Here is a 21,013-nt window from a genome sequence, read left to right as displayed (position 1 = left end):
GTCTTTCTAGAATATCATCAGAATAAATGGTGATTAATTTAAGATTTCACTCTGTTGAATCCCGTGGGTGTTTAGCTACTAAATATAGAAAGCATGCCTCGGATTATCATAACCTGTAACCTGTTAGAGTCAAAATTGTGCAGAAAACCACTATTCTCTCTTCTTGCCTTTTATCCAATCTTTCCTTTTTAGTTGGCCTACAGAAAGAATTATGAAGACACCAAAACAAATGTTCATATTCCAAGTGACATGATGAATCATGTGCTAGCCAAGAAGTGCCAATATATCCTCAGTGATCTCGAATACAAAACTTACTTCCATCAGTGGAATTGTTCACCTGAAGAAAATGATGTTATTCAAGCCAAAAGAGCCCAGGAAATTTTGAGTGATGTATGTGTTTAATTTATTTGTTTGACATTTTAGTAGACTTCTATGTATTTTTTGCATGATATTTAAATATAAAATACTTTAAAATGTCTTTCATGGTGTACAAATAAGAAATTAATAACCATGGTCTTAGATTGCTTAGTAGCATAGTACCAAAAATTACGTTTTTACAGGGGTTGAGGGGGACATTTTACTGGTCTGGTTATTTATTACTCATTTGTAAATTGGAAAAAAAAAAGTTAACATTATGAAACTTTCTCAAAGGTCACTGCTATCAACACTTTGTCTCTCTTTGACTGGATGAGATTGTATAGCAAGCTTACAGTCTGGTCCATGCACATTGATACAGTCAGAATGTTGCTGTACTGCAGTGATCATTAAGTATTGTAATTGGGATTGTTGTGATTTGCACATGGGCCAGAACAGCATCCACAATCCTTCTGGATCCAGTGGATCTGGAAAAGACTTTATTCATTTGGCTTGTTTTGATGCACAGGATCTGAGCTGAGTGAATGGCACAATGAACCACAGCACTTTCTTGTGTTACATAACCGAGAGTATCTCAGCTTGGGCCAACCAACCTTCCTAATAAAATGTGATGATGTGTTAATTGCTTAGCCCACTGTGCTGTATTATTTGGTTTAATATCTCATGGAAATCCTGTGGGTAAAAATTATTCAGTCAAACTGAGAGATAGGCCAGTCTTCTCTGTGCTCTCATTTAAGCTTCCAAATAGATTGGAATTACTGAGGGAGCCTGGTTCAGATTCAGTGCTAACCTTCAGCATTGAATTTGCACAAGTGGAAGATACTGAATATAGAGAAGAAAAACAAATACTACTGCCTTCAAGCAGAAGGCAAATTTCTTCCTAACTTAATGGTCTGTTTTCTTTCATGCAGGTGGTGTATAAAGATGACTTAAACTGGCTGAAGGGACTTGGATGTTATGTCTGGGATACTCCACAAATCCTGCAGGCTAAAAAATCATATGACCTCCAGAGCCAAGTAAGCTTGTTTTCCTCAAAAGTAAATATTTATAAGATTTTTTTTTTTCCATTTGTGATTCACTGGGACTGACACCTGTCTTAGTCCAGAGCAGAACGGAGTAATTTCTATTACATCAGAATATTTTTTTACAAACTATTATAATACACTCTTTCAGTTTCATCTGTAAAGGCATGATCACTTGTGTTACTGAAGGAGAAGAAAACAGGATAATGGAAGGACAGCAAGATTGTGGGTTGTAACAGTGAGAAAATAACACTTTGTCTTTCTGTATGCCATTGTGTGCACAAGATACCTCAGTGAGACATTTATATTGGGAAAATGGTGTCTCTTGACTTGCTGATTGTACCTTTAGCCTACTAGATGCTATCCAGTGATGTGCAATTTTCATTATTCCTTAGTTCATACTGGCTATAAAGTATTTCTTCTCTATGGCCTGTCACTTTTGAAGTTGGTCTTAACTGGGCCAGGATCTTGGGTTTCAGTTGTCCAGAACTGATTTTAAAGGAAGCTGAAAGGGAATTTCCTGGTCATTTTCAGCATTAATGTTTTGGTTTGTTTTATTTCCTTAGATAAAATACACAGCTGCAGGAAAAGAGAATTTTCAGAATTTTGGAGTTGTTACTGACACACCTCTCTATGTGACTGCAGTGCAGAGTGCTATAAATGCCAGTGATGTGAGTCTCCCCACCTTTTCTACTCTGGCTTTCTCTGTGCTCGTTCTGAGAATTGAAACAACTAAACCTGTCTTTCATCTTACAGGTGAAATACAAAGAAGATTTCCACAAAACCAAGGACAAGTATACAACTGTGACTGAAACAGCAGATTCTGAAAGAGTTAATAATTTGAAAAATCTCTTTAGCAATGTAAGCGTTTCTGTCTATCTATCTATCTGTCTATCTATCTATTTATTTATTAAGGTGCTATTATATGGGATTTTTGTTTATTTTGTTCATTCAATCTGTTTGAAGATAAATGTCCAAACATGAAATTTATCAAAGCTAGTGGTAGCCCTCTGCATTTCTTGAATGTGTAGAAGAAGCTGTATTTCAGGCAGAGGACATATTTTTTAACTGTAGTTCCAGTCTTGTCAAAATAGAATCATTAATAAATGGATTCCCTGAAGAAAATTCCACCTGAACAAAATTCAGACCTTGTGTGAGAATGGTCATGAATAGTTAGAAGCACTTTTGTCATCCTTTTTGTACACTGTCAAGATTAAACTAGTACACAGCCTCTTGATAGTAAGTAATAGTTACAGTGTATATATAAAAACTGAAGTGGTTTTTATTTCTATTGTTTGTTGGTTGTTACTCAGGAGAAGAATTTTTCCACTCACAGATACTTTCTATTTCCCCACAGAATCTCTACAAGAAAGCTTGGGAAAAAGTGAAAGCGACTAGCTATGCAATGCCCTCTGATGCTGTATCCCTAGCACGTGCAAAAGAACTGAAGCATAATGCTAGTATTGTAAGCCAATAAAATACTTTCTTCATGCCTTGCAAATACTATAGGTATCATTAAAAAAAAACCAAAAAACAAACCAAATCATAACTTCTATTTTTAATTTAGATATAGTATGTTACTGTAAATAATCAGTTTTCTGTGCTAATCATTTACCTTTAAAGTTAGATAGCCATTTATTTCTTTTTGTAGAAAATGCTAAAACTGCCATATTTTATAGTAATAGAAACATTTTCTTGAATTTTTTTCTTCTATTTTAAATTTCATCATCATCCAGGTCAGGAAAAACACCAAAAGTCTTTAAGTCATGCTTTACCAAGTATAGAAGGACATAAACTTATGCTTTACTGAACTGAGGCTCATGAGTGATCACTCTATTCATGAATCTTTAAATGAAAAGCTGGAACAATAAATTAGTAGCTTATTCTACATCTATTCATTTTTAAAGTCTTCTAGTCAGCCTTTGTTATTTTTGCAACATGATAGTTATATGCTTTCTTTGCCATTTAAAATAAAATTTAAAACCAAGATCCTGCTTTAAAGGCTTTCTCTGCTTGTTGGACTTAACTAAATATTTTGCTTAATGATAAATTTTCTTTCAAAAATAAAGTCGACTCATTGGAGTGAGTTATTTGTTGCCTTTATTTGCATCTGCTTAGGTAAAATACCGGGAAGAATATGACAAGTTTAAAGCACTGTACACGTTACCCAGGGGTGTTGAGGATGATCCCAATACAGCAAGGTGCCTTAGAGTTGGAAAGCTTAATATTGATGTAAGTGTTGTTTTCTGATGTGTCTTTTCCTGATAAAACCATACTTGTCTCAGAAGAGGCTACTCAAAGAATCCACATGCCTTCATTCAGATGCCATATTTCCACATTTCCACATGCATTTGGCAGTGTTCAGTATTTGGTGGATTCTGTCATAAATTTACAAATGTCTTTTCAAGCCTGTGTCTCAACTGTTAAATTGCCTGCATGGATAAACCTTTAGTGTGACATATTTATGTATAAAATGCAGCACTACATGGTCTGCCTCCTTTTAACATGTGTGTACAATGAAAATTTGATAGAGCATTGTGAAATTGTTTTTTAGAGTACTCACAGTGTTAATTTTAGTCATAGCCATAGAATGATTCCTGTCCCACTAACATTCCATGAAAATAATAATTTTCAAAATTATCAACACTTAATACTGCAGATTATTTGTCAGCATTATTAATGTACTGGTTTAACTCTGCAGCGTCTGTACAAGGAAGTCTATGAAAAGACTAAAGCCAAAGTCCACATTATTCCAGACATGGTAGACATAATTTCTGCTAAGGATGCACAGAAGAAAATCAGTGAAATCGATTACCGCACACATCTCCATGACTGGATCTGTCTACCAGATCTTCAAATCAATTCCCATGTACGGAAAGTAACAGATCAAGTCAGTGATGTAAGTTCACAGATCATATGTTTGTGGCTCACTTTTAAAAGAGAGTCTTGCGTTTATACTCTCTTGGAGGAAACGACTTAGCAAAAACTTAGTTGGAGCACTCTGAAGTTGCCACTTAACTCTGTTACATTATACACTGCTCAACAGCATCTGTATCATATTTTTGTAACACCTAAGTGCATAGTTGATGTGGCTTAATATGCATAATTTCAGTGTTATCAGTGTAGGCATTGGGTCATAACATTGCAGTTCTACAGGTTCAGCCATCCCTGTCTGTATATTGTCCTTTATTATTTAGTTGCATAAGGTGTGGAAACTTTGGAACTTTCAGAAAAGCCTGGTGGTGTGATGCTTCCATGCACTTGCCTTGCCTAGGTCAGTGCTGTAGATCGGCAATGATCTATCAGTAAATCATTGCCCAGTAGGATATGGAAGTATGATTTTTAATAATTATTGGTTTTGTTTTTTTTTTTATTTTTTGGCCAAATTGAAGCAATGAAGAAAAATTATTTAAATTCAAAATGAAATTGTTTTGATTTTCTCAAACAAATGAAAAAAAAGTAAAAATACTGGATGTTTTACTTGCCACCTTTCGACAGTTGTTTTTCGGACTGATTTAGCAGTAAGAGATTAGATCCTAGTGGAAGTCTTACAGATTGTTGCTTTGCTCTGATACCTTAGGTCATATACAAGGATGATCTTAACTGGCTGAAAGGTATTGGCTGCTTTGTGTGGGATACTCCTGAAATTCTCCATGCCAAACATGCCTACGATCTTCGCAGTGATGTGAGTGGATACACTGGTTTTACTTCTAGGTTTTTTCACTCTACTGTATTAAAAGGATGGAGTAGCTTTATTCTACCCCAGACATAGTCTGGAAAATGTTCTCTATCCTCCTCTACTGAAGTATTCATTAAATAATCATAAATGGTTATTTAAACCTTACTGCTCTGGAAGTATATATTTTCAGGATACATCCCATTCAATTTTTTAATACTTCTCAGAAAAGGTGAAATAGTAAAGAAATACTATTATAAGTACTACTAGAAGTATTAATACTTCGTTCAGAACCCTTCAAGTAAAGCAGAAGTGATGCAAATTTTTTTTTTTTTTAATATCTTTTGATGATGGTTTTATGATTTTTTCCTTTTTCCCTCCTCTCAAGATTTTAGGACATATCCTTAGTTTATGATTAAGCCATTTGAATGGGAGAATAACTATTCTGGGTTTTGAGAACGTACGTCCTTTCTCAAATCCTGTATCAGAAGTGTGTTGGATATTTGTCACATGGTACATATGCCTACTCTATATTGACATTTTCTAGTATTCCTTGATAAAACTTTTCTGCTGTTCGTATCTAGTGAGGTGCCATGTTCGTTTATTCAGCCAGAATTTCAATATACTTTGTCTTTAAATGCTGCTTCACTAATAGAACAGTTCATTAATAAAATAAATAGTAAATATAGCAAATATAATGATATATTATGTTCCATTAATGATGAGTAGCCATACTAATTAAAGCTCTTGAATTTCCCTTTGCAGATTAAGTACAAATCTAAGGCAGAAAAGATGAAGAATGACTACACTGTGGTCACAGACACTCCTGTCTATGTCCAGAATGTTCTCAGTGGTTTGAATATAAGTGAAGTAAGTGTTTGTATCACCCTTCACCCCCTAATATTGTGTATGTCATTACCTCACAAGTTCTAGAAATGGGATTTTTATCCCATTTTTTAATAATTTAATTTTAATAATTTAATCATTGCTGGTTATGTATAACTCATTGCCTATGCCTTTATTAAGGTATGAGAACACAATCACTAAAATCATTAATTGCCTGAATCAAAAGAACTAATCCAGTTTTTTAGGAGAAATTCCTGTATGTGTGCAAAAAATACATACTGAGAGAAAACATCACAGTTATGACTCTCCTCTAATTGGTTTTTCCTTTTTCTCAGGCTGTCTATCGTAGTGAATATCTGCACAATGTTAAAGGCAAAATGATTCCTACTGATAAAACAGTAGATTTGGAGCGGGCGTACCATGCAAACAAAATACAGAGTGAAGTAAGTATAAAACTTTTGGGTCCACAGGGTTTCTGATATCCAAAAAGAAAATTTTTTGAAAGTTAATGCCTGCCTTCAGCTTTTCAGATAAAGAAGCTAGATTTCATTGGTCTAAATGAAAGTGGGGAAATGTCCTCATTTAACCTACAAGTATGTGTTATAATGCAGACATGGCGGAAATCATTTGCCAGTTGCAATGACAAGATTTCCTATGCAGCCAGTGAATACTCTCAAATATTATACACAGTTGTCACAAACTCTCTCTCTTCTGTTGTAGAATTTGTATCGCTGGGCTGGTGTGAATGCTCTGCCTACTGGATACAGCCTTCCCACAGACACTCCCGGCTTTCAGCATGCTAAACATGTCCAATACATTGGAAGTGATGTAAGTCATGTACTAAGTCTTTCCACAGAATGAGTTGCAAGGGAATATTTGATGCCTGTCCAATATGAGCACACAACTGTTTGTGACACTTATTTCTCAGATATGAGACTGCTTTTCAGAGAGCAACAAGAGTGGGGTAGTTTCATGTGAATGCCTGAGCCAGGAACTGAAGGTGACCATGACATAGGCAGTGACTTCATCAGCTGGGGGGAGGTCCCACTATACCTGAATGGGGTGGGCAGAGCAGGGTGCTGGTAACACATTGCATCAACAGTCTCAGACAAGGGGAGGAATCAGGGCCAAGGTCCATCCAGCGGATTCCAGTCAGGAGCTGTGGGAAACAGAGCAAAGATTGGAGACAAGCTACCTACCACATAGGTCCAAGGAGACAGGGCTAGAACCAAGTCACTGGCAATGTAGGACCAATAATGTTTGCCTTAGCAGAATTTAAATGTTACCAAACCCTATAATTAGCTGAAGTAATTACTATCAAAATACAAATTTTCTCAAGCAGATGCAAATACCTTATTAGATGTAAGAGAAATTTAAAACATTATTAATCTTGGGCTGCATGATAAAAATGATGATGTGTATTTAACTCTGATATAGCTATATCTCACTTGCTTATCTCTAAAAATCTGACTCTTTATACTGCACAAATTCCTAGCAAAACTGCACTGTAAGTAGAATCATGATCAAATTTAGTTTCTCTGTGTTTTGTTCCTTTTTCCACTTTATAGTTGAAATATAAAGAAGCCTATGAACACATGAAAGCTAAAGGCTATACTCTGGGTCCTAAAGATGTTGGGTTTGAAAATGTGAAGAAAGTGAATCAAGTCATTAATGAGGTATAGTAAATATGTTTGTTTGCTTATGTTGCATTTGTAGTGACCAAAATATGAGTAAAGAGGGTTGTAGGATTCCTGTTCTTTGAGGCTTTTAAGAGCTGTGTAGGCAAATATCCGTCAAGAAGGGTAAGGGATCATTGATCCAGGCATGGAATCAGGCTGTATGGCTTTTTAAGGTATTTTGTAGCTCTAACTTCACATAATTCTGTAAAACTGTTACCATAATGTACAATCAGTTGCAGTCTTATTTTATTAACTGATCTGCTGCTACTTGATTAAAGTTGCATAGAGATTATTATATCTGTATGACACTGGGTCTCGATAGTTCTAGATTTTTATATGGATGTACTCAGTTCTTTGATCATTGGCTTTAACAGGATGAAAATTAAACATCAAAGAATTAAAAGTGTCAGATTCTCTATGTATTAGAGATGCTGCTATCTAAAATAGTGTGCTTGCTCCCTTTCCTCTAGTAGTTGTGCAATAGCTAGCAAAAAACCCTTCCCTTATAAGAGAGGTCTTTACTCTGCCAAACTGCTTGCCACTTTAAGTTTTTCAAATGTAGAATGCTGTCTTCTTTGATACAGAGATTGTATCGGGCAACATACCACAAGTACAAGGATAAGATTCATACCACTCCAGACACACCAGAAATCCGTCAAGTCAGAGCAACACAGGAAGCTGTCAGTGATGTATGTATCTTTCTAACATAACCAGAAGAGATTTAGAATATTCAGCATGACCAAACATGAAATGCTGTTTTTCCTTTGTCTTTCAGCTGATCTACAAGTCAGATTTCTTTAAGATGCAGGGACACTTGATTTCCTTGCCCTACACTCCTCAGGTGTTGCACTGCCGCTATGTTGGGGACATCACAAGTGATGTAAGCAACATCTTTTAAGATACCTGCTATTTAAATACAGCACACCTAATGCTTTTATACTGAGAGTGGAATTTGTCTTCTATTGTTTGTATTCTGTTCTATAATAGATAAATACTTTGTCACTGTGTTTAGAGACTGATTAATGAAATTATCCCAAAAGTTAACTTCGGAGTTTTCTTTTTGTAATTGCCTCAGAATAAATACAAAGAAGATCTGAAGTGGTTGAAGGGCTTGGGCTGCTTCCTGTATGATACTCCTGATATGGTCCGTGCTCGTCAGCTGCGCAAACTTTGGGTAAGGTTTTATTTCTAAGAACCATGTATAGCAACAGTTGATTTATTTACATGCATGCTATGTACTTCCAGGAAGTTAAGTACATGAAAATGAGTAAAGACTTATGACAGAATTTCCTACCATAAAGCTACTTAGTTGTTTCAAAGCACTGTTAGGTTACCCTGTAAAATTTTCTTTACTACCAAGAATAATAAAAGCTTCCTAAGTAATAGTGGTTTTCTTTTTCCAGTCTAATTATATATACACTGATACTGCAAAGAAGATGTGGGCTAAGTGCAACTTAGTATTGGATACTCCTGGATACAGAGCGGTTCAGGAACTAAAAACCCATTTGAGTGAAGTAAGTTCTGTATTCTTTTTGCACATCTTTGTTAGCTATAATTAAGCTTGGCCCCTCCCACTGTTGTTTTTTTTTTAAATATGTTAGGTATTATAATTGCAAAGCTGTGATTGTTCAGCTGCTCAATGACCATATGCAACAAGAAATAATGCATGGACCTGTCTCTTTCCAGCTGGTTTATAGAGCTGCAGGCAAGGAGCTGAAGACAAAATACACTTCCATCCTTGATACACCTGACTTCCTGAGAGCCAAGCAAGGACAAAAAATACAGAGCCAGGTGAAAAATTTGTTCTGATTAAAAAAACAAAACAAAACAAAACAAAACGGTCAGGGTATCCCTCTTAATATACCATTAAAGTACAGCAAAATCTTTCCAGGCCATTTCAAAGCCATGTAGAATTACTAGAAAGGACATCTATAATGACTGTTGCTCATTGTTACGTGGCTATGAATTTTCATGTTGACCATGTCTCTATAATGGACATGTTCAGCTTTGTTTATGTGAAATAGAGCACTGAACTCTGGTTCAAATTCTCTAAACCTCTGACTTCATTAAAGGCATAAATATTTTTATTGATCTGCGTTTATTTATCATAATTTTTTTATTCATATTCTAGCTCATTATCTGACTTCCTGGCTAAAAACATTGTGGAATTTTTAAATTTGTAGAACAAAATGAAGATGCTCATGAGAGAAAAGCGGACCTTATGGATGCTTTTGTTTAAACCTAGGTCTGCGTGTAGGCCAGAGAGGTCATTAATGTCATATGTATCTGACTTCTTGGTTTGTAAGCATGTTACTGGCAGTTACAGAGCATCAGGAGTACTACTAGAGAAAGGTGAACTGAGATAGCATGGAAGAGGAAAGGTCACAATATTTTTTCCTGGAATAAATTGTGTGGTCATGTACACATTGTGAATTTGCAGGCATTTTTTCAGAGAGATAAGGTAAAGCTTAGTTAAAATGTAATATATTTTTTCTTTGTTTTTGTTTTTTTCTTGCTGCAGTACTTGTATGTGGAACTTGCCACAAAAGAGAGACCCCATCATCATGCTGATGGTCAGACACCAGCCTTTACACATGCTAGGAATATAAAGGACATGGTCAGTGAGGTAAGATATCTGGATATTTTTTGTTTGGTACCACTATGCTCAACTGTTTAGAAGTTCTATTTCTAATTTCAAGGCTTAAATCTGTTTATCCTTCATTTAGTTTTCTGTCTCTTATGCTTAAGTTCCACATTTCTTTTTTTAAGTTGTGGTAAGACATTACGCTTTTTTAATATGTTTTAGTATTTTATAAGATACCTGCTTTTAAGTGCTTTTTTGCAGAATCTGAGGTACATTGGCTGCAAGACCAGGAAGACCTAGAAAGAGCTGACCAGCTGAGCTTGTTTCCCAAAGTTTTGACAGAAATGCTCTGCAAGAATAACTTCGTGCACTCAGTGTAGCGCCCCTGGGTGTTACTGTAGCATCAGATTAGCAAATGCTTCTAATATTAAAGGTACATCTTTTTCCTTTTGCTGTCTTTCTTAGAAAAGGTATAAAACCCAGTATGAGAAGATGAAGGACAAATACACGCCTGTCCCTGACACACCAGTCTTGATCAGAGCCAAGAGAGCGTACCTGAATGCCAGTGATGTACGTAGTCCATGAACACTTCCACTGCTGTTTTCTTTTTTGTTTGTTTCTTTACAAAAAGAACAGAAAAGGGATCAAAGGGGAACAATTATGCAGAGCATAGGCTATCTCACTGTGGGTCATCAACTAGGTCACCCCATTTGCATGTACATTTCCATTTGATATTACAGAGATTATTATGTTTTTACTTGATGTCACTGAAATGCTTTTTTTCATTTATTGTAATTATTTTTCATTTTCTATTGCACTGCAGTGTGGTTTACAAAAAGAAGAAATAGATTTAAACTAATTTGCTGTCCTGGGTTCAGCAGCAGCAGTCACTTTTTCTCCTTCTTAGTAGCTGGTGTAGAGCTGTGGTTTTGACTTTCAGCCTGGGAATGATACTGATAAAACCAATGTTTTCAGTTGGTGGTCAGAATGTTTACTCTGACCAAGGACTTTGTGAGTCTCATGCTCTGCCAGGGAGGAGGGGAAGCCGGGAGGAAGCAGGGACAGGACACCTGACCCAAACTAAACCAAAGAGGTATTCCATACCACAGCACGTCATGCCCAGGATGTAACTGGGAGTTACCTGGAAAGGCTAGCTCACTGCTGGGTTGGGCTGTGTATCAGTCGACGGATGGTATTGTATTCTCTTCCCTTGTTATTTCCCTTATTATTATTATTGGTGGTAGCAGTAGTTTTGTGTTATACCTTAGTTACTGGACTGTTTTTATCTCAACCCGTGGGAGTTACATTCTTTCGATTCTCCTCCCCATCCCTCCGGACATTTGCTTACACATAAAATCTCCGAATAATTCAGACTGAATTGAAATTATTGATGCTGGAGCTAGGATAGAATGTCTTTTGTCAGGTATTTTCATCTCAGATTTGTATTAGAAGTAAAGTTGCACATCACTGACAGCATGCTCATTTTTTAATTTAGAAGTAGATTAGTGAGAAAAATTATCTGCATGTTAGGCTACTAAGGTGAAATCAATCTTTCCTTCAAACATGTAGTGTAATGGTCTGTGATTTAAGGCAATACCTAAATGTACTCAACTCATTCATGAGATCTTTGCTATGTATTTCAGACTGCATGTTGTATTCTGAAAGCGTATGTGCTAGGCTGGTGTTTAGGCTAGTGATAAGTCTTACTGCTCTCTTAAGAATGATTTTTAATTACTGCAGAGGAGCATCCAAGTTCTTTTGCATGCCTGAATTTCTCCTCTAAGAAAGTCTTTCTCCAAAGTAGGATTTGTAGGAAAGTAGGTTTTTTATACCAAAAGTGGCACTTTTGCTGTTCTTGAGAGTAGTCTCATGATACATGGATAATTTCTTTCTTGGTCTTCAGTCTGAAAGTGAAACGCAAGAAGTGTTGCTTTAGATGTGCTGACTCTTTTTTTTCTCAAATTTTCACCATAAATCTTGTTCAAATTACAATTGATAGTAGGCAATTGGAGCTTCTTAACAATATAATGTATTGTTTTCTATGTTATTTTTCTTGCCAGTTGCGCTACAAAGAAACCTTTGAGAATACTAAGGGCAAATACCACACAGTGAAAGATGCTTTGAATATAGTCTATCATCGAAAGGTCACCGATGATATTAGCAGCGTATGTATCAAACATTCTCATTCCTAATTAGTGTTTGTAATTTAATAAGCTAGAATATACCATTTATGCTATCATTCTATTTAGGTGTGGCAAATAATTATAAAATATGGTCAGCATTGTTAATACTAACTTCTTTCCTTCCATGAAGTATTGTGCACTTGATTGCCTTTGATATTACAAAGGTGAATGTAAGTTAACCTCATTTCCACTGGTTTAGTTCTGGTGTTTTAGAAAAAGAATTGTCTTGAAACTGCATGGTCTGGAGTGTTCTCTCCGCAAATTGTTTTTCCTTCATTCTTCAATTTTCTTTGTAGGTGAAATATAAGGAAAATTACATGAGCCAGTTAGGAATTTGGAGATCGATCCCAGACCGACCAGAACACTTCCATCATCGCATAGTCACAGATGCTATTAGTGATGTGAGTTCACATACTTCCCAGATGAGAAATGTTGAAAGTTATAAGCAGGTTTCCAAAATGAAAGCCAAAACTTATTTCTCAAGAAAGAGAAGGCAGCTGAAATTTTTTAAGGGATTCACGCTTTCACCATCTGAAGGAGCAAATCAGTTGTCCCATCTGCTTTTGAAATTACCAGAATAGTCTTAATGCATTTCATTTGTGTTTGCTTAGATTTGTTTGTTAACCCTTTAACAATTGTACACATCTGTGCATACACAATAACTCTTTAACTGTGCAAGAACAAATGTTTTTTAATTCACACAGGAACTCCAGTAGCTAATGATAGGTTAGGAATGTGAATAATCTGAGTCCATCAGAAAAGTATGAGTAACTGTAACATATTTTACAATGGAATAATTATGGATGTAGCTCTTTTTGCTGCACCTTGTGTTGGGGTGCCATTTCAGCATTGTTCAGCTGTAACTTGGTGCTGCTTAAAACTGAATAATTTTATTTCAATTCTAAAGGTTAAATACAAGGAAGACTTATCATGGCTCAGAGGCATTGGCTGTTATGCATGGGATACTCCAAGTTTTGCTCTGGCAGAGCAGAATAAGGTGCTCTACAGTGGGGTAAGTAAAAAAAGTCCAAATTGTTACTGAATGTTTTGTGATGTTTGCTTATATTGTAGATATAATTTTTTCACAGGAGAATCCAGTTCTGACCTAGATGTTGATATGTTGTATTTATGGTAGAATGTAATATATAGCATCAAAAATTTCAGTAAAAGAAAACAATATAAAAGAAAACAGAGGCAAAACGATCTTTTACTTACCCCCTCTGTTCTTTGCAAGGCTATCAGTTCCATAGTAATTTTTCTAGTGATTCTAGGTCTAGCTTTAAAATTATGAAGACCTGAAATTTCCATTGCTTTCTTGATGTAATAGTTCCATTCTGCAAAATACTGCATTTACAACTAATTTTTGTTGGTAGATATGTAAAACGCACTTATGCGATGATTCTGCCATAGTTTTGCTGCAGGTTGTTTCTAAATTGTAATAAATTTTCATTGCCTTTCCCTTCTTTGGATTAACATTGGAATGGGTTTTTGTGTGTGTTTTTTTTTCGTTTTTCCTCCAGTGTAAGTACAAGGAGATGTTTGAGAAGACTAAGTCTCATTTTAAGTATGTAGCTGATTCTCCAATTAATGAGCATTTTAAATACGCAACTCAGTTGAGGGATGCGGTAAGTATTAAAGATTCCCATAGAGTCTCATACTGACATAGTAAGTGGGTATATGTCAATACCAAGCTAAAGGTTGATATTTCTTTTGAAATTTTATATAAAATATATTCAGGCCTAAAGATGTTTTAAGGTCAGACTAAACCCATGAAAGACAAGGTTGTTCTTAGTGTCTGTCTGAGTGTTAGGACAGGGCAGGTTTACAGTCCCTAAAAAGTGAAATCCTGAGCCCTGTTCCATTATTTTGTCATTGCAAAGAAACTTCTCCTTTGCTGACAGGTAAATAAATGGTAATGTAAATAATGCTGCTTGTCTAGTAACACTGATTGTCATGTGAAAAAGGCGTAGAGAGAATTACAACTTCTTTTCTGAAACATTGGAAAAAACCCTTCATTAGTGTTGGGAAGATAATATTATGCCTGAAATTACCACATCTCTCATTTCAGATACTTTGCCTTGAATTCTCCCACTCTACTACTTACTTTTGCTTACTTTTCTCCTGCAGTGCTAAAGAAACAGTAAGCACAACATAGTAGCAAAAGGGGTTAATGAATGTCCCTGCGTTTAAAATCAGCAATGGAGTTTCTAGGAGTAGTGTGGTATTCCCACAGGACAAAGTCCATTGAAAAGCATGGTGTTCTAGGTGAATTCTCATCAGCTTGGTGTTTACATACCATACCAGACTCTGATACTTTTCATTAAAGCAGTGTATAATTAGACTCTCGCATCTTGAGATGTGATCTTGATATGTTATTCTTTTTCACCAAATATTATGTTAAATTGTTTATCTGTCAGTGAATGCATTACAGTGTACCTGTTCTAGGTAAGAAAAACTGTTTCACAACAGATACCATTCCAGCACCATTGCTATAATTTCATATTCAAATTTGATAAGCAGTGAACTGGAGTTTCTTATGGAAGATTGTTAGTATTCAGTTTTCTTATTGTTTGGTAGAGCAAATAAGGAAAAACTTTATATGAAAAACATAAATGAGTAAAATTTTAGCAATGGGGGGGCTCCATAACTTGAGAGGAACTTACCTTAATGTCTTCTGTTATGTAGTGATGTTTTTTGTATTGAGGGATTATAGGTTTTTCTTACAAAATGTCTGATGATAGTATAGCATTATATTTTACTCTTCCATCTCATTGTGTTCTCTTTGTACTCAAATCAAGAATCTAGTTCCATACAGGGTTGCTTCTGCAATTATTTTTCCTGAAAAAGTAAGTCATAAAATGGCTTATTGAAGAGTGGCAGTGATAGAATATAGATATCCTTAAATTGTAGATTAGGCCTTCCAGTGGAAGTTCAGAAATGCATGTACTATTTGCAGATATTTCCTCTTTTTGTTGTTGGGTTTGTTTGTTTTATATGTATATATATATTTCTCTTTTGGATATGAACTTCAATCGCAGCCTTTAAATAGTTCATATAAAGAGATTTCAATGGTTAGAACTGTAATCTCTTTGGGTCTTCACTTCTGATTTGTTACAATGTATTATATTATTCTGAGCAGAAGTTATATAAAGCTGCCTATGAGAAGCTCAAGGATAAGTACAGTGTTATTGTGGATGATCCTAAGAACCTCCTGGCCAAGTGGGCGACTACATTGAGCAGTCAGGTACTGTAGGAGCACTAGCCAGTGCTACCATAATGTGCTGGGTTCACTCACAGCTGCTCTGTGTGGTATGTCTATAGCTAGCAGTATCATAGATTTCACCTGTGATGTTGTGATATTTTAGTTCAGTTGAACAGACAATCTTTGTTTGCTGCCCAAAAAGAATTAGTACTTTTTGAGTGAGCTGATTTCTACTGTATGTACTTTGATATGTTGTGCATCAATTGTCATCAGGAATGTAATGCCTCTTAAAGTCATTGGAGAGGTTTTAAAAAACAAATACACTATCATGCATCTATTTTTTATTACCTCTCTTCTAATGACTTTTACAAGCGTTATCTTCTTACTCATATCTAGATGAAGCAACAGTGACATATTTGGCTTTTGAGTGCCCTCACATTAATCTAAAATTTACTCTTTTCTCCCCAAAATAATAATTTCCTTAAATTATAATATTATTATATATTATATATATAAAAATTATATTTATATATTAACTATATATAAATTATATATATTATATTTAATATATATTATATATTAATTATATATATTAATTATATATTAATTATATATATTATATATATTTTATATATAAATTATATATTTATATATTAATTATATATAAATTATATATAAATTATAATATATAATTTCCCAAAATAATTGTAATTTCCTTAATGGGATAGTATTCAAGTCTTTTAGTATATACTCTTGACATTAGTTACATAGATGTAAGTTGTATGCACATCTGTAGTACATACATATATACAGTACCTTGCCTAACTCTCTCCACTCTATAGGTGTCTGGGATCTAGAGCTGTGTTGGTGTTCATGGTGTTCACAAGTCTGTCTTGTGCTTCGTTGCCATTTGCACTCTGGCTGACCTGCATGTTCATCTGGATTGATTTCATGTTATGATGTGTTGTTTGTATGTAATTATATCAAGATTTATGTTTTGTCTGTCACAGTCTTGTTTCAAAAGCATGGTTTTATTTTTTGATGCAAGATAGAGCATGAAAGCTCTTTATTAAAAATGTGTTCTACTATCTTCCACCTGCCATCAGACTGTCTATGATGCATTTCCATTCTCGCTGTACAGTTTGTTCTCACTGAATTCTGTGAAAACGGGTTTAGAGTCCTGAGCAGGGCAAGATGATATTTAAGAAAGACATTATCAAGACAAAAATCCTGTTACCAAAGCCTTTAAAATATCCTGGCGTTATCATATATTCAGTGAATGGTTTTATCTTCTGTTTTGTAAGATGTTTTACATTTCTCCTCATTCTAATTAATGAGATATTGTCCAATTATGAATTTTAAAAGTCACTGGTCTGCCAAGATTGCTTTTTTAGCTCAATCCTGGAGATACAGAATAGAAATGAAGCAGCTTGAAATAAACATAAAATTAATCACATGAATAGATAAGTAGCCTCTTAAGGAAATAAGGGGTTTGCAAAGTTTCAGTTATTATGCATATTCAGCTTTCTTTGGCTTTGGTGGAAGGATTTTGCAATTTTTTGTATGAATATAAATGTATCTCCTGAAGTTGTTTTGTCTTGGTTTGTGTGGTTAACATACAATCTTTCCCAATCACCAGGTTCAATACAAAAAGGACTATGAAAAGAAGAAAGACAAGTACACTATGGTTGTAGATACTCCAGAACACTTAAGGACTACAAAAGTCAACAAACAGATTAGTGATGTAAGTGTGGGCAGTCCCTCTTAAGCATACCTCCTTCTCTCATACCTTTGAAGAGTGATAATTAACAAGATGGCATTTACAGTAGTCCATTATCAAATGTTTCTCATCTTAATTTTTTTCAATCTTGATGCAAAGACTGTCAATAAATAATATAATCTATAATTAATGTCTTCAGATTATTTACAAGTTGGAATACAACAAAGCGAAGCCGAGAGGCTATACTACAATCCATGATACACCAATGTTACTGCATGTGCGCAAGGTGAAGGACAGAATAAGTGATGTAAGTAAATCATCTGTGTCCATGGTGTCAAAAAGACACATAGTCAACTTTTTACTTTGATCTGAAATGTTTATAACTCATAAGTAACAATGTAATTAAAAAAATAGCTTCTTGTTAGAGTGTAGTTAATTTTATTTTCATAAAAACTGTCTATGCATTCAATACTTTTTCAAAATACACAGCAAAATATGAAAGTATTCAGGAAGTTTTTTATGTCATGTTCTTCTGTGGATCTTGAAACATTATTGATGGGGTAGAACAGTCCTCACTAGTAATAAAAGCCATGAGCTAGAGCTGATACCTAATTAAAGCATGGATTCAGGGAGTTTGTTTCTGGGTTTTCTTCCTCTATTGGCCAGTGGCTTTTGTGAAGCCTTGTATAAGATTCTTAATATATTACTGTGTTTATTCATTTCTTCCATGGATACTATGGATATGTAAGGTAAATATTCTGATCTGAAATAAATATGTGTTTTGATTATGGGACAGTGGAAGGCTAATAAGAGAGAGAAAGGAAGATGAAGTGGAGAGAATATCACAGGATTTGGGAGTCCTGGTCCTAAATCGTCCTGCTACCCAGGCTTTCTTTCTGACATTTGTGGTGTTGTGTTTTGGATATCCGTAAATAAAATGAGGATAATAGCAATTCTGTAACTCAATATAGTACCACAAGAATACGTACTACAATAAGCGTGAAAGTTATGCACATGCTACATGGATGATCTATATAATGAGTCAATCTAGGAGGAAAATAAAACATATTGTCCAGATACTAAGGTGGATCATTAAGAGACAAAGGTGTCCAAAAGTGATCTGTGAATTGACATAATTTTTTCTGTTCCAAACTGAATGCTGGATTTGATATTCTATACAGGAATTTTCAAAAAGCAATGATTGTGCCTATCAGAAGATAAGTGGTTTTTTAAAGCATTTTTATTGGGTGCTAAAAACTAGAAAAGGGCAGAATTACTGTTCATGTGCAGGTTTTGCTAAGTTTTGTGCTTCATAGTGAGTTATACCTGCTACATTTTCTATTAAAAGAGAACTGCAGCTGAAGAGGACCCTTCTTTCAGGCAGATGGTTCATACTAAGTTGTATTGTTATAATTTCTTTTTCTTTTGTTAGGATTTTATCTTGTCATGAGCAGTTTTTAATATTACGTTTTTCACAATTTGATGCTTTTCTTGTTTATGATAATATCTTTGTGATCATTTTTTGTTTGTCTTTCTTTAGCTGAAATACAAAGAAATGTATGAGAGGAATAAATCTCACTGCAATGTCGTAGCAGATTCAGTTCATATTAAGACTCCCAGGCACGCTTACAAGCTAAACAGCAATGTGAGTTCAGCTTTATTAATACTTTAATTTTATTTTGGATAGTGTTTGATACTGGCAATGGAGACTGTAAGAAATTATTTTCAGTTCTATTGATTTTTTTTGAGCTTGGACATTGCTTCTAATTCTTATGCTGCTTGAATAAAATATATTTTATTTTATTTCATACTAAAGGGTGCACTCGTGTAAGTTGTTCCTTGAGGTCACTTGAAGTCTTTGTATGTCACACATCTGTTGTTCTCCTAGTTTCCCTGACAGACTTAACTGTTCCAGAAATTCTCTGTGATCTTGTTTTGTAGACTAAGTAAGCTTTTCATGGGAAGCTCTCCAATATTTTCCATTATTGGTGGCCCAACATCCACTTCAGTAGACAAGGAATTGAAAACACTAGCTTTCTTCAAAGTCTTGACATCTTTTCAGTAGTTCATATTCCTTTCTTGACTTCACAGTGGAAAAACTGGAGTAAATGGACTCCCCCTAGATTGTACATGATTCAGAGGAAAGCCTTAGTTTGATGTAGATGCATTTTCTTACCTCTTCTCTCTTTAACTGGTACAAACTGAAAGAGAATTTGCATCTGTATGAATGTCATGTGTAAGTACACAACTTCCAATTAACTTCTTTTTTTCTTGTTGTTTCACTATAAACAGCTGGATTATAAAAAGAAATATGAAGCAGCCAAGGCTCATTGGCACTGGATTGCTGATAGGCCTGACTTTGTTCAAGCAGCCAAGTCGTCTCTGCAACAGAGCGATGTAAGAAAATCAGAACAAACTGAATACTCCCTTTCTCCACATTTCTCATGTTCACAATAATAATAATAATTAAAGTAGAAGATTTGAGACTCTGCTTTATGTTTTATTTTTTCTTCCTGCAGTATGAGTACAAACTGGACCGGGAAACCCTAAAGGGATGTAAACTCTCCGTCACAGATGATAAAAACACAGTATTGGCCTTAAATAATGCCATCTTGGCGAGTGATGTAAGTACTTGAAACACTCTTTTTTTATTCTACTAGAACTTTACTTACTACCTGAACTACTTTATTGAAAGTATGATTGGATTAAGAATGAAGCTTTGAGAAGTTGTTTTCAGTCTCACTTCATTATTTGATTTGACTGATTTCATTAACAATTTAGCAAAATCTGAAAAAATTTGGTCTTGTAAATGTCACTGGCCTAGTTCATGGATTAAATAAGTACTCAAATTAGCATTGCCTGAACACCCTAGACCTTTGGCATATCTCTGCATTCCTGTTATTTAAATGCAAATACTGTGAAGAAAACAACAAGAAAAGCTGCACATGTAACTTGTGCATAACACAAAGTATCTTTAATAATTCCTAACAATATATGAACAGTCAATATTCAATATATTAATGTTAATAAAATTCTAAGGGAGAACTATAGGAATATATAGACTGGAATGAATTTATCCTGGAAAACATCAAAATACGGGATTTTCTACAAATGTTTACACTAACAAGCAGGCACAACTATCAGAATTTCTTTTTCAATTGCCGGAAGACAAAATACACATTGCTTAAAATGATATCTTTTCTTCTCACTAGATAAAATACAAAGAGAAGCACAACAAAGCTCGAGGGTCATACCTTGTTGTTCCAGATACACCTCAGATCCTCCTGGCTAAGAATGTCAGCTCTCTTGTATCTGAGGTAAAATACCAGGGAGTTATTTGTTCATATTAAGTATATCCTTTTAATATGGGGGGCAGGAGAGCAGGACTTGCAATGTTGTGGGGTTTTTTTACCTATTTTTATTCTGTGCTTTCAGAACAAATACAAAGAACACAGCAAGAAGCAGCTTCCACACGGATCTTACACAACCCTGCCAGAGACACGAGACACTGCTCATGTGAAAGAGGTGACCAAGAATGTCAGTGAGGTAAGTAACTACTGTGATAACAATTTGTGGTGAGATTATTATCTGCTGCCTGTAAATGATTAAACACTTGCATGATTTAGTATGCATGCAATACATTCAGAGTCTCATCATAAAATGCCAAGGAGTCAGAAAAGATTAATTCTGACTAGAATGAGGCTTTAGAGCTAAACACATTTATTG

At 34.9% G+C, this 21,013-nt stretch overlaps 1 protein-coding gene across 1 annotated transcript in view; it reads left to right on the top strand.

The window, feature by feature from the left end:
• NEB (nebulin) overlaps positions 1 to 21,013 on the top strand; it is a gene marked incomplete at both ends in the record, with an annotated part of 125,402 nt that overhangs the window by 73,218 nt on the left and 31,171 nt on the right. Inside the window, 31 exons of the mRNA XM_080621910.1 lie at positions 193 to 390; positions 1,287 to 1,391; positions 1,964 to 2,068; positions 2,154 to 2,258; positions 2,755 to 2,862; positions 3,516 to 3,629; positions 4,099 to 4,296; positions 4,978 to 5,082; positions 5,839 to 5,943; positions 6,255 to 6,362; positions 6,640 to 6,747; positions 7,488 to 7,595; positions 8,183 to 8,287; positions 8,374 to 8,478; positions 8,674 to 8,772; positions 9,002 to 9,112; positions 9,285 to 9,389; positions 10,120 to 10,224; positions 10,648 to 10,752; positions 12,243 to 12,347; positions 12,662 to 12,766; positions 13,273 to 13,377; positions 13,886 to 13,990; positions 15,505 to 15,609; positions 17,207 to 17,311; positions 17,487 to 17,594; positions 18,828 to 18,932; positions 19,580 to 19,684; positions 19,807 to 19,911; positions 20,500 to 20,604; positions 20,723 to 20,833. Coding sequence (XP_080478036.1) covers positions 193 to 390; positions 1,287 to 1,391; positions 1,964 to 2,068; positions 2,154 to 2,258; positions 2,755 to 2,862; positions 3,516 to 3,629; positions 4,099 to 4,296; positions 4,978 to 5,082; positions 5,839 to 5,943; positions 6,255 to 6,362; positions 6,640 to 6,747; positions 7,488 to 7,595; positions 8,183 to 8,287; positions 8,374 to 8,478; positions 8,674 to 8,772; positions 9,002 to 9,112; positions 9,285 to 9,389; positions 10,120 to 10,224; positions 10,648 to 10,752; positions 12,243 to 12,347; positions 12,662 to 12,766; positions 13,273 to 13,377; positions 13,886 to 13,990; positions 15,505 to 15,609; positions 17,207 to 17,311; positions 17,487 to 17,594; positions 18,828 to 18,932; positions 19,580 to 19,684; positions 19,807 to 19,911; positions 20,500 to 20,604; positions 20,723 to 20,833 — 3,471 coding nt within the window. The remainder of the gene's footprint in view (positions 1 to 192; positions 391 to 1,286; positions 1,392 to 1,963; positions 2,069 to 2,153; positions 2,259 to 2,754; positions 2,863 to 3,515; positions 3,630 to 4,098; positions 4,297 to 4,977; positions 5,083 to 5,838; positions 5,944 to 6,254; positions 6,363 to 6,639; positions 6,748 to 7,487; positions 7,596 to 8,182; positions 8,288 to 8,373; positions 8,479 to 8,673; positions 8,773 to 9,001; positions 9,113 to 9,284; positions 9,390 to 10,119; positions 10,225 to 10,647; positions 10,753 to 12,242; positions 12,348 to 12,661; positions 12,767 to 13,272; positions 13,378 to 13,885; positions 13,991 to 15,504; positions 15,610 to 17,206; positions 17,312 to 17,486; positions 17,595 to 18,827; positions 18,933 to 19,579; positions 19,685 to 19,806; positions 19,912 to 20,499; positions 20,605 to 20,722; positions 20,834 to 21,013) is intronic.

Source organism: Psittacula echo (assembly GCF_963264785.1).
Source record: "Psittacula echo genome assembly, chromosome: 6".
Taxonomy (NCBI): domain Eukaryota; kingdom Metazoa; phylum Chordata; class Aves; order Psittaciformes; family Psittacidae; genus Psittacula; species Psittacula echo.
The sequence above is the reverse complement of the archived record's forward strand: the minus strand, read 5'-3'. Positions and strand labels throughout refer to the sequence as shown.